The sequence below is a fragment of the Gavialis gangeticus genome, unplaced genomic scaffold (assembly GCF_001723915.1).
Source record: "Gavialis gangeticus isolate Ggan-Ray unplaced genomic scaffold, GavGan_comp1, whole genome shotgun sequence".
Classification (NCBI taxonomy): Eukaryota; Metazoa; Chordata; order Crocodylia; family Gavialidae; genus Gavialis; species Gavialis gangeticus.
Genome location: NW_017729034.1, coordinates 70171639 through 70188554, shown reverse-complemented (window position 1 = coordinate 70188554; position 16916 = coordinate 70171639). Strand labels below are relative to the sequence as shown.

Sequence of the window (16916 nt, the reverse complement as noted above, 5' to 3'; positions counted from 1 at the left end):
CTGGCCACAAGGGGCACTGCACGCACTGAGAGGAAACAAATTAAGGACTCAAGAGGGTTAAGCATTTTTTTAATCAACCCACTGGTGGCCCTTTAAAAGGTGAAATACTAGGCAGAGTACCTCTTAACTAATGCAGTTGCTGTTCAGCTATGAGTAGCATATTCCTATGGTGTGGAGCAGACTTAAAATAGTCTTAGTGTCAGATCTGCAACAAGGCTCCATTGGCTACTTTATTTACCCTGATGAGGTGGCATGAACAGCCTCTTACTCTCCCCTAGGACCTCTGTTTTCAAAATGATGCGGACAGGCTCTGTTTCTCACACTGGCTGCTGGGAGCTAAATGGTCCTTACTGTTGTCAGAAATATGTTGTCTGTGGCCCTGCAGCACAGCTGGTTGTCTAGCAGTAAGTTACTGTGCTATTGCTAGTGCATCAATGGTGCAGCTGGCTTCTTCCTCCACTCCTATGAAAGTACTGAGCTCAGGCAAAAGTAGATACTCAAAAGGCTGTTGCTATGAGACGACTGCAGTATCAACAGAAAAATGATTTGGTTGAATAAAACAATGAGGGCTACAGTTGCAGTCTGCACGCATTTACTTATTTTGGTGGACGTGCAATTAGGCCCTACCCTTTCCCATTAAGGACCATATCATTATCTGACACTTTACCAATTCCAAGCCAGCATCAGTGAGATTATGAAGCATGAAGGGAGAAATGTAACTGAGTGACTGGTGCTGATCTTAAACTGCCACCTAATATTAGGGAGATGGCAGCACCACAGTGGCTCTTCCCAAGGTGTTAGGAGATACTGAACAGCCAGTGCCTAGTTCATGGCATACACTGCACTGTTCTGCTATTTTTGTTTTTTCTAACTTACTTTTTGAGGGAATATTTTTTCATCGTAAAAGGTATTTTACCCTCTGCTTTGGTGACAGCAAACTAAGCAGACTTAGTTGTATTAACTAAGAGTCCTCAAAAGTTTTTGCACTGTCACCCTGTATCCTCTGGCCATAATAATTCAACCCAAAGCAGCTGTGTCTTTTGGAAGGTGGAACAACTACATTCAACAGCTGTAAACAACTAATTGCCTTTATTTCCAACATCTGTAAGAAGTACAAATCCCTCAAGGAGCTGGATTTAAAGGTATTCATTTGTTGTAGAAAGCTTACTGATGAAAATATTTCCATGAGTTATTTTGCTTAGAAAAACCCAAACAAACTGGTTTTATAGCCTGTTTTAGCTAGCAAGGATGAGGCTATAAATTGATGAATCTTTTAAGAAAGTTGGACTTTGCTCAAATTGAAATCTAGGATGTTCCCATCACGGACTGCTCTGGGAGCTGAATTTTGCAGGGAGCTGAAACTAAACCCTTCCCCCCCCCCTTACAAGACCAAATGGAAAATTAATGTATATCCCAAAGAAGCAACAGAAGAGAAAGATATAGATAGAATGGGGGGAGAGGTGGAGGGGAAGAGGGCAATGTTTTTGTTTGTTTTTTTAATGCACACTTATGGTTGCTTTGTTACTGTGCCTGCTGTTAGGTTCCTCTTCTACTGCTGCAGGCAGTGCCTCCATGTATTTAAAGTCTTTTCCAAGCTAGAAACTAGGTGGTTTCACCTGTACCAGCAGTATTCAGTCTATGCCTTCCTCCTATTCCTGGTCATTGTGCCAGTGGGCTCAGGCTAGTCCAAAACTGGTCATTGGAACAGTGAGAGAAGAGTCTGAACATGTGACTTGTGCTGAATATACTTGAAGCCCAATTCCACTTCCTATGATGCAACTGAAAAGCAGGGACAGACTCTTACACACTTTCTTCCCTCCCTCATTTGCCCAACTGCAGCAGAAGCTTGGTTTATGGATCTGATATGAAGGCTTTATACATACAGAGGAACTCCTGAAACTCTTTTGCTCCAGCAGGGTTGTTTCAGTCAGACTGTAGTGTAACCAGGTGCAGCATCATCTTGTATTTAACAGTGACATTATTACATTGTGAATGCACAGTCTAGCTGTAAACAGGCATCCATCTTAATCTTCTGGGAATGAAGTCTCCTCTGACCTAGTCTGCCATTCTTTAGAGCAGGTTGAGAAGAGCCTGCCATCACCCCCAGGCCAGTGCCCAGGTGAGCCTTTTGCCATACTCAAGCTAGATGCATGTTTTTCCTCAACCTACAAGAGACGTCATACGAAACCAGCCAAAACAGATGCACGCAAACCCAGTGTGAAAAGGGGATTGGAACAAGTGCATGTCTCACCAACTGTGGAAATCCAGATCAAAACCCTAGAGTGGGGAAAGAAGTAGAAATAAAGAGCACAAGTTCAGGTAACTACAGCAGCCATTCACCTCATCCTGCCTTCCTCTCACTTGAAGGACCATGATATGCACTTTAAAGTTTTCAGAAGTTGCATCTGTTCCCTTTGGATTGAAGCAGTCTCTGGAGCTGTTACTTGTGTTTCTGCTTGTTGTCGTTGTTGCCATAGGTAGAGCCCTTGTTGATTTCTGTCACCCCAATCATCCATCGGACACCAACAGAAGCTGCAAAGAGAGGGAGCGAAAGACAGGAAGTTATTTTAACAAAAAACAAACAAACAAACCCGAAACACCCATGTCAGCTAAGGAGCAATTAAAATATACAAGCCACAAAGATCAGGTTATAAAAATGAGAGTGGTGTTGACATTAGCAGCATGGTGATGCAGCATTCCTAACAACACTCATCCTACAGCACTCTCCAGCCAGAGGTCGGAGGAAGGCAAAGATCACTAACTCCCATTTAAGTCACAAAGGTAGGATGACCTGCCTAGTCACACAGCAGACCCAGGGACAGGAGGCAGAAAGAGAAACCAGCTCTCCTGCCTCTTAGCATAGCAAGCTCACCCTGGCCTCGTGAGCAGCCCGCCAGGCATCTGATAACATAAGCAGCCAGAGCGGTCTAATGGGGAACATCATCATTGCTAGCGCACTTGCTTGTACACCAAAGCCCTGACCACATGTCAAGAGGGAGGTCTATTTGGGGCTTGTTTTTCCATTTTGTGGTTTTACTCCACTGTGAGCACTTGACTGGCCAAGTGGATTCACATGGTCATCTGCACCGTGTAGGCTGCAAGGGAACTTTTATTTTGTTTCCTCTCTTTTCCCCTGACAAAAAACACAATGAAATCATTTTCAAGAAATATCTAGCTATGCTCTCCATTAGCCGGAAAGAAAAAGCAAGTGTTGCGGTCTCTTAACTGGTTTAGCTGAGTACGAGCTTTTTGCTAAGACTGCTCTAGTATGGGTGGTGTTTGCTAGGTATTCTTTGATGGTTCATTAGCAAGGGCCATACTAAAAAGATTCTCAAGGTTGTCACTATAACCAACAGCTCAAGTAGCCTATCTGCTCCCTCTGCAATGAGATGAGGTCTGGATATAGGAGGCCACAACACTGGCTTCACAGGGTCATTCAACCTTGGAGAACCCACTACTGCTGCTGCTACAGCTGAGCATGGCCGAGTTGATGCTGGTGACTGAAACCTCCTTGCCTTCTCCAGTTATTTCAGTCGACTGGCAACCAATATAATGGACAGCAAGACTCTTACAACTGGGTCAAGCTTCTGTACAACATCCCCAGAGTCAGAGGGAAACACAGGTGCCCTTTGTTTTACGTGGTCTTTTACTGGGGGAATCATTATGGAACGTTTCCCTTTATTATAAAAACAAAAAAGCCATTTCCTACAGGTGCCTGCAGACCCTTTATACATAGTCTGTAGACCCCCAAGGGTCTGCCGACCACAGATTGAAAACAACTGGTAAAATGGTTCGTGAAGACAAAGAAAAAAAAGCTGGTAGGTTGTTGACCTGCTACAAGAAGTCAGTCAACAATCACCGCTTGCTAAATAATACCTACATCATCTCTCCTCTGCCCTAGCCTCAGCCCTGCAAAGGAGGAGTTCGTTACATCCTGTTCAGCCAAGCCCAACCACTTCTGCATTCCCCCCCACTAAAGGTCCTTATCCATGACCAACTCCTGCCAGCTTCTCATGGGTGGGAGCCATCTCCAGCACCCCTGCAAAGCACTTTTACTTGGGAGCTGAGCACAGCAGAAGCCTCTCTGCCATTCAGACCAGCCAGACCCCACTTGAGATTGTTCAGCAACAGAAGAGGTGCAGCAGGTGCACCCTCATACAACAAGGTGAAGTATGGAGCAAACATCAAAAGCATTTTCATTTAATTAAAAAAGTGCAGGCATCCAGTTGGTTACAAATAGTTTCCTTTGCTTCTCAAGGGCATGACATACTGTAGTGCATCACCAGAAATGCAGTGTTCTCAGGTGACAAACTAGGTGCCACAGCACGCATCTATCCCATTTGTGCCAGCCAGCCCCACCATGCACAATTTCCTGAAGGCTAAGGGACAACCAAAGCTCAAATGATTTCACTTACTATATTCAAGCCTTCATCAAGGTGACAACTAGCAGAGTCCTGGAGAAAAAGAAAGGCAAAGGAGAAGAGAAGGGGAAGAGAGGGCAGGGGAAAAGGAAAGAGAAAGACAGACATCTGCGCGCACTCATGCACAATTTTTTATTTTATTTTTTTTATTTTACAGATACATGCTTTTAAAAGCCAAGTCCGTACCCACTGAATCCCAAGGAAGTTCCAGGGTCTTCAATGAAGGTTGATAAGACCTATGAATACTGAGCAGTTTGCTCATAAATTAGTGATGCTCTTGTTTTTGCACCAATCTGAGGCAGGCAAGGAACTCCTAACATCCTTCCCTATACTATCAATTCATCTCTCACTGAGGCACCTGCAAAATGGACTATGGCTCCCTTTTGGCCATGTTACAGTTAAGCTCACTCAAATGAGTGCACTGTAGGCAATTAAAAATATAACTGGTCTTCTCTGAAGAGAGTATTCAGCATCTGCTTTTGCTCCAGTAGGTGAAAAGTGGCCAATAACGGTTCCCAGGAGTTGCTAAGTACTGAATAAATTATAATCCTGTTGCATAAAAGGAGCCCCTAAGTGTGTAGATGCTGACAGTATGGATGACCACTAGCTCTCCCTGTTTAATCTCAGGCAAGCTTTTTGAGGCCATGGCTAGTCAAACAGGTTGTACCAAATGCAAAAAACAGAGATAGGAATGCCCAGACAAGTCAAAGTATTAACCATTGGGATGGACACACATGGGAAGGTGCTTTTGGACTCCTCCCCACCCAGAATTAGAGGAAAAAAAAGATAAGTAAATAAGCTATAATACAAAGTTTTCAGGAGAGGTATCTATCTCAGGGCTGGAGAGAGGCTTGCAACACACCCTTCCTTGGGAGTGAAAAAAATTAAAAGGAAGAAATCAAGTTGATAGACTTGTGCATCTCATGGGGAGCGGGGCAGCCTTTGATTGCAAATCAAATGGAGAAAATACCTGGACAAGAGAGTGGACTCTGAGGGCACATCCAGACAAGAGCACGTGCATTTTTCCAGAGACAAATAGCAAAGGCACAATATGTGATCCTGCTGCTTGTCCCCAGGGAACGCCTGCGCGCATGCACTCTGGTGCACGGCAAGTTGCCCGGGGTGGGATAGGGGAGGCTGGGGCCAGCACCTGGGGGCCTCCTGGGGCTCTAGAGGTGGCAATCCAGCAGGGAGCCTGGCTGGCAGCCAGAGCATGGGTCTGACCAGCCGGGTCTCCGGTTTTGGGTGGCGCACACTGCCACCATGTCCACCGATTCGCCTTTTTCCAGTGTGGTTTTTTTTTTTTACACTGGAATCTCCCAGTGTCAAAATAACCACCTGCACTGCAAATTAGCTATCTGGACATGCCCTAAAAGATAGTTAAATCTGTACTGAAAGAAGGTCAGAATGAATTCAGATCTGATTCATTCCATTTATGGGGCTGTTTAATCTTACAGGGATGAAGCCAGAGAGATGACCACCTGGAACCTGCAAAGACAGTTCCAGCAGAGGTGAGATGCTGTAATACAGCAATTCCTGCTTAGGACTTTACAGTTCCAGTCCCTTGTCCCCAGTTTCTCCGTGTAACCATGTACAAGTAGCTTAACCAAATTCTGCTCAGTTAATTCTTCCTGAAGCAATGGAGAACATCAACGCCAGATTTGGCCCAATGACACCTCAAATTTATACTACCTGATCAACATTATGGTAACTCATCTAACAAGGCCCAATGGGGACACATGGGAGGAGGGAAATGGCAAGCAATGTGGCACAAGAATGGTTGCTGAACGGCTGCTGTTGTGAGGGTATGGGCACAGCCTTAGCTTTGTCCCATTCCACCTCTCTGCTCCCTTTCAGAAGCTTTATTCATGCAGTCAGGAGGTACAGGATGCAGTGCGGCAGTGAGCTGCAGGGGGAGGAGAAGCTCTACAGCCATTTACCTCTAAAGAGATGCATCACAATTTGGTTGTTAATGGTGTAGGGCAGCATGGGGGAAGGGGGAGCTTGTCCAGTCCCCCTCACACAGTCAGCCTATGGGCAGAGTGCAAAGACAGGACCAAGGCTGAGTTCTTACCCTCTTTAGGGAACACAGCAGTTGCTTCAAGAGTTAAAACACCCATTTATGCAGGCCCAGTGTTGGGCCTTAGTTCTCACCTCGCGCAAAACCATCAGAGACAGTTTCTCCCAAGTAAAACATGAAAGACTGGGTTCTGGAAGTTCACCAAGGTGTTGACAACCTGCCTGCAGCCACCAATAATGTATGGTACAACTTGAGGGTGCATCATAAATGCATGGGAAGTCGCAGGTAATCCCAGATGCCATTCCCCCCTCCCTCAGGAGGGCTAATTCTAAGAGCACTACAATGTGGGAGGCAAAAAGCAGCCTATTAGTTAAACAGCTTAGTCACAGTATTGGATCATAGATAGACAAATGTGCAATTACACAGCCACAGGACTGGACTAAGATATGTGAACGCACAGAGAGTAATGCATACATTAGGCCATACGCCTTCTGTACTGGGGTACGGCGTAACCGGGGCAGGCACCAGCCTCAGGTGCCGATTTAAAGCGCACCAGAACGGCAGCACCTGGGGAGTCCATGCTACACCACAGCAGCAGCAGCAGCTTGTGTGCAGAGAACCCATGCTGCCCCCTGCCACCCTTGAGCCCAGGGCACCCAAAAATTACTTGTTACACCACTCATCTTAAAAGGGTACGCCAGATGGGCGCGCACTCCAGTTCTTACGGGGCGTGCAGATTCATATTAGAGAATCACATATCTCATGATCATCTCTCATTTTGAGTGGAGGGAAGAGTGGGGAGAAAGCGTGGGAATACCCAAATCCTAGCTACTACGCTGACTTGGTTTGTAAAGGTTCAGTAAAACAATGCAGTCCAGCACCAAAGGGGGAGGGGAAAATGACTGATGGAGACTTAGACCACTAATGCAGGTTTTTAAACATGCCTTTAGGTACTTAGCCACTGGCTGCCCAGCTTTCAACTGTGAATTGTCCTTTCCAGATGCTGCAGATGAAAAATCTTTTACATCCAACGACAGCTCAAGTGTTAATTTGTTCAGTGCCCTACGATGCCAGTGAGGCACCACACTTAAGGAGTCTAAAAAAAAAAACAAACAAACAGTACATTTGTCTGGATAAATGAAAATACCCAAACAAACAGGACTGTACGCTCCTCAACTCAGGACATAAACTAGGTGACGAGCTTAGGAAGAAATTACTCCTCAGGAGAGGAGCATCTCCTAGTCTTACCCTGAACCTTCTTACACTTGCTATCGTCTAGGCTAGACAGGACACAGCACCCAAGGGGCCAGTGGCCCATTCCAATATGGCCTCTTCTTTGTTCTAAATTTGATGTTATAAACATCCCTTCTATAAGCAGGCTTTCATCTCTTCCCTCCCTGCCCCCACCCAGACTCTAATTTTTATTCCAAAACTAAACAGACAATGAGAAAGTCTTAAAAACAGAGCTGATGAAAAATCCTTACGGGGACAAGAGCAGTTGTTCTAATTGGTGTTTAGCTCAGGCTGTATCCAGTTCCTTTCCAGACCTACAAAGGGCACTTTATGCCTGAAAGCTAGTCTAAATCTCTCTCTTTTTTTTTAAATTTCTCTTGAAACACTAGGATTCTTCTCTAGTGCCAGGGGTTGACAACCTTTTTAGGAGTAGTGGCCCGAATTACTGCAGCTTGCATGAAAGGTGGGACGCTGATTGTCATCTCACCGCCACCACTGCCGCAAAATTGCTGCCAAGCTCCCAGCTACTTTTCAGGGCATATCAAAGTTATTTGATGGGCTGAAGGTTATTGAACCCTGCTCTATGCAACCAGTGCTAAACCATGCAACTATATCAGCTCCTAAACATGCTTTTTTTTTTTTTTTTTAAAAACACACCTACGATGTGAACCACAGCAAATCAGATTTTTTAAGAACAGCAATGGTTCAATGGGCTGCTCCTTCAAAAGGAAAGCTTACTCTACCGGTGTCCTCAACCCTCCGAGTCACTGCTTTCTTGCAACCCGAGACAGAATTCAGTGAATACTACTGCCTGTGCAGTCCACTTGAGTTACAAGCAAAAATTAAAAATGCAACTCAAAAGGCCTTTCATTGCAAATTCAGATACTTGTAGTTCTATTCCAAGCCACACTTTCAAATTGGGTTCTTTCTTGCTTTACTCTGTATTTCAAGGAAGGAGGATGAGTAAGATATTTTCATTGTTCTCTTTCCAATGCCTCTGATGCTCCCCTAAACAGTTTGCTTTCCCCCCTTGAGTATTTCTAGCCCTGCTGTAACTTGGTCATATTTAAGATTATTAAAATAAAGTACCTGCATGGATGGAAACTTGTTCTCTCATTAAAGGGAAAGGTACCAGCAGGCTATAACTGACTTGTCCACCTAATTTGCTGCAAGTAGATGCCTCCGGTGACAATCTTTAGCCAACTGGCCCTCAGGAAACGAATGGGAAAGCAATGGAGGAGAAGGGTGACAATCTGGATGAGGTTGCTCCATAGAACTTAAAGGAGCTGAGCTCTGAGCTGCTGACCGTGGTCACAAACCAGCTGACCAATCTACAGAGCCACTTGCAGTCGTCTTTTCAGTAAGGTGCTGGCTCGCTGGACTCACTTAAAGGGATACAAGAGCTAGTCTGGGCAAACAAACATGATTTTGCTCCATGTGATAGATTGGCCTCAAAGAAGAGGCACAACTTAGCTAGTAGTAAATATTACTTAAAAAATTATTATAAACAAATATTTTCCCTGCCTAGCCTCCAGCTTCCGCAACACAGCCATTGTTGTAAGCAACACAGCAGAGAATTTTAGGTTGATCTATGAAAGTCTTCCATATTTACTCTGCAGTTCATCGAAGCCATGTTAACTTACGGGCCTGATGTGAAATGCTTGAAAAGCTGAAGTGTCTGCCACCATATGACCTGATATGTGGCTTTACCTTAAATACTAATGGGGGCGGGGGGGAGAAAAAAAAAAAAATCACATGAGGAAATTAGGGGGTGTTTGGCAATACTTTCAGGACTGTGTGGCTAAGCTGCATGCACAGAACATGCAGCTGCACATGCACAAAGAAACTCCACACCCAGTTTGCAGTCCCCCTGGATTTATCTTCCATTGCTTGTGCAAATTACCCTTAAAAATGTCCTAAGTTTTTTAATATACAGTCAATACCGAGAACCCATTTCACCCTCAGTGAGGCTCCTTGCACTGTAACAACATCAACAAATTTTGCCACATAGAACAGAGCACCCTTGGACCTTTGAAGAACTCTTCCAGGCCAACCTGTGGAGTTGGAGGTAAGTCGCCAAGGGCATACTCCTGTTTGCACTGCAGCCCATGGGATCAGGTCTCGTGACAGCACTGGCACACGTATTGTTAAAAAAATGCACTAGCTCATGCAGAGTTGAGATCTCGTCATTACTCATGCTGGTTTTGTATTATAATTCTCTTGCCTGTAAAAAATCCTTCATGGACTGGAGCCAGACCAGAGAGCCCAGATGCCATTATGTTTTTAGAATTAGACAATTAAGAGCAATTTTTTCCTCAAAAGCCAAGAACGATCCTTTAATCCTCTGCATGAGACACTAGCTTCCCCCCCAAAACACAGCTGACAGCTTCTTTGCCAGTGAAGTATGTTTAGCCCACAAATGTTTGCTCTCAGGGTTTCATACAAGTTATCTAACAGCAAATATAGCTAGACCAAACCTGACCGCCCTCTGAAATCAAGACCCCCCCACTGCTGTCCATGAGGGGTAGAGGGTGAGGTCTGTAACTAGAGCTACCAGAATTTGATTTTATGAGCTCTTCCCTTTCTGATGATTGTAACAGATAACATTTTCAGTAGTCCCAAACCTATTCAGGTGCTTAACTCATTGAAGGTCACCTGGATGTCAGGTCCTAAGTGCTTATGTCCTTTTCTCAAAGCTGAGACTTCTAAACAACTTGGACACGTGTTTTTTTGGACAGGGTCTGTGTTCTGTGCCCAGATATGGCATTGGCATGATACAGGTCTTTATGAATAATAACAAATAGCCAAATCTCTTATTTCATTATTACTGCTGTATAGAGAAGTGAGGGTAGATGGCTTAGAGTTTAGTGGTGCCGTTATACACCATGTTTGGGGCCACAAGAATTCAAACTACTGCCTGGCCTGTATTTCAGTGTGGCAGTTTTAAACTCTTGTTGCCTTTCAATTATATTTTATTGTATTCGAGTACTGTTGCTTGAATTTAGCCAGAGGATCAGCCATTTCTCTTACAATTCTTTTAATTAGGAGCCCCAGTTACTGACTGCAAACAAATATCCATGTTACTCATGGAACACAACAGGTTGGAGGGCATCTGGAAGGGAAAAGACAAGGTTGAATATAGGAATTGTGGCTTACAGGCAAGAGAACCACTCAATCCTTCATCTCTTTCCCCTCAAAAGGATGTTTATTCATACCGGGTGTCTTACCTGAACCCATTACAATGGAAAGATATGATACTCCGGGTTCTGAAATCTCTGCTTTGATAAAATGCAGTAAATCTACGATCAGCTATTATGGTCGGGGGTGGTTTGGAATCAGGAAGCTTATCTGTGAAATGTGGGACATATAACAACCACACAGAAAAAATACACCCGTGCATCCTTGATGCCACCTTTTAGTCTAAAGTATTTAAGTTAATATAGGAAATAAAAACAACACTCTAGGAGGAAAAACACCTAGCAAACTAAAAAGACTATTACAACATTAAAGTGTAAGCAATGCATTGTCTCCAATATATATATTATGCTAATCCCTATTCACAATAATAAAACCTTCCCCTGGCTGAGATGTTAACTCAGTTGGATATTGGATCTCTGTCAAGGAGAACAAAGTGGTTCACATTGTGCTAACAAAATATACGCCCATTACATGTTGGATCTGCCAGTGAACATCTAACTGGCACATAGGGTCAGGAGAAGCACCAGAACTGTGTGTTGGTCCACTGTTATTAGTAGCTGGGCAGTTTCTGGAACCATGCTCGCTTCTGAGCCCTCCGCCTTTACCACAGACGGGACAGGGTATATGATAGTGTTATTTGAGGGCACCTCTGCCTAGAGCCAGCTGCAGCATCCGAGTTCTGACATGTTTATGACAAAGAGAGCCCCTGCAAACAGGACAGACCAGCTTCTCCAAATTGTTCCTGGAGCTCCACTGTTGACCATAACACTGTGACCAGCAGAGCCCAAATGGAGAGGTCCCAACAGAATGCAACTTAAGATACCAATTGAAACCACACTTTTAAACAGTTCTAGGAAAAGACATATGGATGAGATGTTAAAAAATGACAACAAGCAGAATGCAGTGCCTATAATTTTCTTTTCAAGTCTCAATCTCCTTTAACTCCCAAACCTTTCCATACCTTGCAGAGATTCCAGGTTGAAGTTTTCTAATAAGCCACAACTGCTTGAGCCTTTCTAAGCTCACCTGAACCTCAGCATCCTTTGTATTAGCTGATCAGCAAGAACAGTCTGCTTTACACGAGATGCATTTTAGATGAGATGAGAGGTAATCACAACAAATGCAGTGGTTACAAGTTACTAACTCAGATAATTCTCTGCCAAGGTGCCACAGCACCATGAGGTGCTGTAAGATCCTTAAAGTGTGCCACAGGGTACAAACATCAAACACATGATTCACAAGATAAACCCAAAGATTTCAAAATAGGAACCCACAGTTTTAAAAACATTCTGACCCACTGGGGTCCGAGTTCTTTGCAATGGAAGAAGAATTGCTCTGTTATTTTTCCATAGTCAAAAAAAAGAATGAAAGCTAAGAACTGGCATTCTCCGAGGGTGTCTTGTGTCTAAAAAGCTGGAGAACTGCTGGATTAGTTGTTAACCTCTAAGGCTGGGACAGTCAAAAGGAACCTAAGAAAATTAGTCACCCAACTCCTACTGAAATTCAATGAGATTCGGGAGGCTAAGTTGCTTGCACGCCGTTAACAATCCCAGCCCACACGATTCAGTTTCTTTTCATCACACTGGGTCATCAGAAACAGAGAGGAATGCACAGTTGTTGCCAAGTCCAATCACCTTCTGCAGGGATTTGAAAAACTAAGCCCCACAGTACCACACAAACTGCGACTGACATGCCTGCTTGCAAAAAAGCGCAATGTACAGCCTGCTGCACTCCATGAATCTTGCCATCCTTATAATGCCCCTCAGCTGCTACTCTGTCCCATGATATGGTTCATTCATTTGTGCTGCAGCAGGCTGTTGTAGATTGCTTTCAGGTCTAGTATTACAAGCAACCAGCAGAGAGACCCAAGAACCAACCCTGAGGATCAGCTTCACACTCAAGACAGGAGTCTTGGCAATTTGTTTATTAAATTAGCTTATTAAACTGCTGGGACCATGGGGGAGCTCTAACAAGAACTAAGCAGGGTAGAAAACAAAGGGTTGGTTTTCCTGTTAGGTCTTGGCAGAATCAGGAGCTTTCTTGGGCCTCTTTTGCTCCTCTTCTCCAGAGAGAAAAAATGACCCAGCAGTCAAGGCACTACCTTTGGACTTGGGAATCATATGACTCAGTCACAGAAGGCTTGATCTGAAGAGAGAACAATGTGTTGCAATCGCTTGTTTTTAGGTGCCTGGCCACCATCGTGGAATCCAGAACCCTGCATCATGTACCTGGCTCCCTGTACAGTACATCAAGAGATTTGGGCACTTCACATGGGAGCCACAACACATCGGTTGTGTGTGGGGGGGGGGGGGGGGGGGGAAAAAAAAAAAAAAAAAAAAAGGGGGGGGGGGGGGGGGGGGGAAAAAAAAAAAAAAAAAAAAAGGGGGGGGGGGGGGGGGGGGGAAAAAAAAAAAAAAAAAAAAAGGGGGGGGGGGGGGGGGGGGGAAAAAAAAAAAAAAAAAAAAAGGGGGGGGGGGGGGGGGGGGGAAAAAAAAAAAAAAAAAAAAAGGGGGGGGGGGGGGGGGGGGGAAAAAAAAAAAAAAAAAAAAAGGGGGGGGGGGGGGGGGGGGGAAAAAAAAAAAAAAAAAAAAAGAGAGAGAGAGGGACGGAGGGAAGCTAAACCTGAGACTAAATATAAAGAAAGATAGCCAATAGGGAAGAACATGGGTGGGTCTTAAATGCCAACCTTCTGTACCTTCCCGACCAGGCTCTGGTGGAACTGGAAGGCACCCGTTTTTATTTAAAAGAAAGAAAAAAAGAAAAAACAAAAAAAACAAGAACTTTGCTGCCAGAGGAAGACAAGGTGGTGGTTTTTTCCAACTCTATGCAATAGCACAGCCATTACAGCACTCACCCAGGAAGGGGGGATTCCCAGATTCAGCTCCTCCTTTGCCTTAAGGGGTTCAAATCCCCACATCCCAGGAAAGTGCCCAAACTGTGGTGCTATAGATTAGTCCAAGGTGGGAGACTCAAACTACTCCTGCTGATGCTGTACTTCTTTACACAGAAGATTTTAAGATTCATGAGCCAGGGAGAAAGCATGCAACTCTTCACCCTAGTGGTGAAGGGGTGCTCCCATGAGACAAAGCAGCCCTGGCTTCCACTCACTCATCACCCGTGTGGTTAAAGGCCCAACCAGCCTGCTCCCCGGACTTTCTGCACCAACCACTCCTGGGAGCCTGAGGCTGGAGTCCACATGAGTGCCTCGCCCACTGAGCTATACAGATTCATTCTTTGGTCCAATGAAGCTGGAAACTGGTTTCACTGCAACATGCAAAGAATTCAACCTCTTCCTCCTCCCCGGTCATGCTCTGAAAGAAGGCAGAAGCCTTCACTGTTTGAGGTGGAGACCCTTCAAAAGACGTGTGATAGATCAAGCCCTGCGGAGACCGTAGGTAGAGGAAAGCCTAACTGATGGATCCTGGTGGCATGAGGAAGATACCAAACAGCACAGTCCTGGTCAAGACAGAAGCATCTTTAGACATACACAGATGCAGAACTAGAGATACCTGGGGAGCTCTAAATGTCAGAACAGAGGCACTTCTGGGATTCAGCTGCCTCCCAGGTTAGGCAGCAGCTGCCTGGAGGTTTTTAGGATCACAGCCTAGACTTCATTGGAATGTAGGTGCTTAAGATTTCTCTGCCCTGCAATTCCTATCTGTAAGACAGAATGCATCCTTCCCCACCCCACAGGGTATTCCAAGGATAGCTACATTACAGATTTGTAAGAGACTTGGATAATAGTGCGATGAAGAACTTAAAGTACCTAGGCTAAAAGAGCTGAGACATGTGAAATGCCTTTGACTATAACCCACTGCAAGAGAAAATCTATTCCAAGATTTGTGCTGACAGAAAGATATAGCTCCAAAAGCACCAGAGACCTAGACAATATTCCCTCCATCTCCTGATCAAGGGTGTCACAGCCTCCAAGATGGAGGGCAACTAATGGGCATCTCCCTTTCTTAGGATAATCCCTTCCTCCCTTTGGGCAGTCTGTGATGTCCTCTTTGAAGAGAACAACCATTTCAACCACAAGCCACTGGACTAGATGGAGGAATTACTGGCTGAAACCTATGACCCATGTAAATAAGCAGTCAGATTGGCTGGCTGCATTTCTTTGGATCCAAAAACAAAACATCAAGATCAGCAGAAGGAATGCACTCAGTAGTTAGCTTCACAAATCCCAGTGTCACAACAGCATAAACAAGAATTAAATGCTCTTCCCAGGCTCCCAAAATATGACCAACATCATATTCTGTAGAAATAAAACTGCATAAAACTGTAGGCAGCTCTTGAACATAACTGATGTCTTCTATAGTAGCTACCACCTTAGCATTCAGCTCTTCAAAAAATCTCCTCCAACAAGAAGAGAACAACAAATACAAGCAATAAAAGACAACAGCAATTGCTAGTTACAATGATCATATTTAATGGGCCAGATTGTCAATAAATTAACTCCACGGGAATAGTCTTATTGAAGGCAACAGACAAGATCTGGCACTGTACTGTTTAGCATCAGTGCTGTCTGAACAATCTTGGTAGCTGGGAACACTACAAGGCTCATACAAACAGATACTATCCAAGGATACTCTTAAGTTGTGTAAGAAAAGGTTCGATTTGCATGACAAAAAAAAAAAGAACAGGAGGCTTCTTTTTATGAAAGGGAGAGCAGTTGAAGGGACAGTTCAGAGCCTGTATCTGGGCTTCTTCAAAGCACACAAGGAGGAGTGTAGTGCTGAATTATTGGTCTGGAGCCACCTTTAATGCAAAAATAAAAAACAACCAAAAATAAACCCAACAACTCAACATGGCCCAAAAGCCTGTTCACCTTACTTGCAGGAAGTTTTCCCAAAGTTGACAGGAACACTCATCTGAGCTGCCAAGTAAAACATGGCTCTACAGCACAGACATCAGGCACCTAATAAAGGAAGACAGACTTTGCTCTTTCTGAGAATTCCCCTTGTAAGCCATCTTTTCATCTGCAAACAACTTACCCACAATGAAGACAAATGCAAAACTGGCCAGCGTCAGTGATGATCCACTACTGACCATGTTGATGAGCAGCTTGAATAAAGGGTATAGCAGCAACAAGGCCCAGAAAAGCCAGTTCAAAAGAGTCCATGGTCGCCGGGGTGGCACTATGGGAGTTTCTGGATAGACTCCTGTTCTGTAGTATTCTTCCTGAATGGCATCCTGGACAGAACAAAGAGATGTAACATTTAAATCCTGACTGGCCAACAAAAGCAGCTTTTCTCAGACTTTGATGTTTCTCTTGCTTGTACACTTGTTACCCTGAAAGGAAGATCAAAGATCAAATCATGGCTGGAAATTTTGTACTTCTGGTTAATGAAAGCTCAATATACAGGATTTGAGCTTTCCTGTACTTTCCTTTAATACACTCATTAAAAGTTCCCCTCCCTTCCTTGCTCTTGTTCAGTGGAGCCAAGACTTCTGAAGTCTGAAGCTTTCATGAGACCCTAGTGGATCAACATAAAGAGAGGAATGCCACTTGTGCTATTTGGGTAAATATTCTCTCATTAGGGCATATTTAATCACTTCCTTATCCACTGCACCAGTAGCAGCCATCAGACATGTACTGTTGGTAGGTCACAGCAGCTTCTGATAATGGGTTCAGTAGCAAACCCTCCCATTTCCTGCTGTATTTTTATCAGTCCTTTATATAAGTTGTTTCCATATCTTGGCTTACAGTACAAGGTAGGTGCCAACTGGCCCTGTACTCCAAGGAATGCTATTCTTTTAAACCCACTGGGCATTGAGGGCACAGACAAAAAGTGACAATTTTCACCCAATCTGGTCACAGAAAGCAATGTATAGCTGTGACCAAACAAGTACACAACTGCAGACCACTTCAAAAAAATGCCCAGTCAGGTGAAAATCTGACTTTTCATTGCATAAAGGGTCAGATGAGGTTTCAAAACAGAGCCTCTTTAACTTCTGTCTGCCAGCCTCAAGCTATTTTCAGAATGGGAATGGGGAAAAGAAACAGTAAGTTTGGTCTGGGGATTTTTCAGCTCCTGCTGCAT

At 44.3% G+C, this 16916-nt stretch overlaps 1 protein-coding gene across 1 annotated transcript in view; it reads right to left on the bottom strand.

Annotated features, from left to right (window-relative positions):
- Window positions 1-1743: 1743 nt before the first annotated feature.
- The window catches only part of AGPAT4 (1-acylglycerol-3-phosphate O-acyltransferase 4), a 222095-nt gene continuing 206922 nt past the window's right edge, over window positions 1744-16916 (bottom strand). The window contains exons 8-9 of the mRNA XM_019526946.1: window positions 15867-16065; window positions 1744-2532 (exon numbers count right to left, since the gene is read on the bottom strand). Coding sequence (XP_019382491.1) covers window positions 2441-2532; window positions 15867-16065 — 291 coding nt within the window. The 3' untranslated portion in view covers window positions 1744-2440. The remainder of the gene's footprint in view (window positions 2533-15866; window positions 16066-16916) is intronic.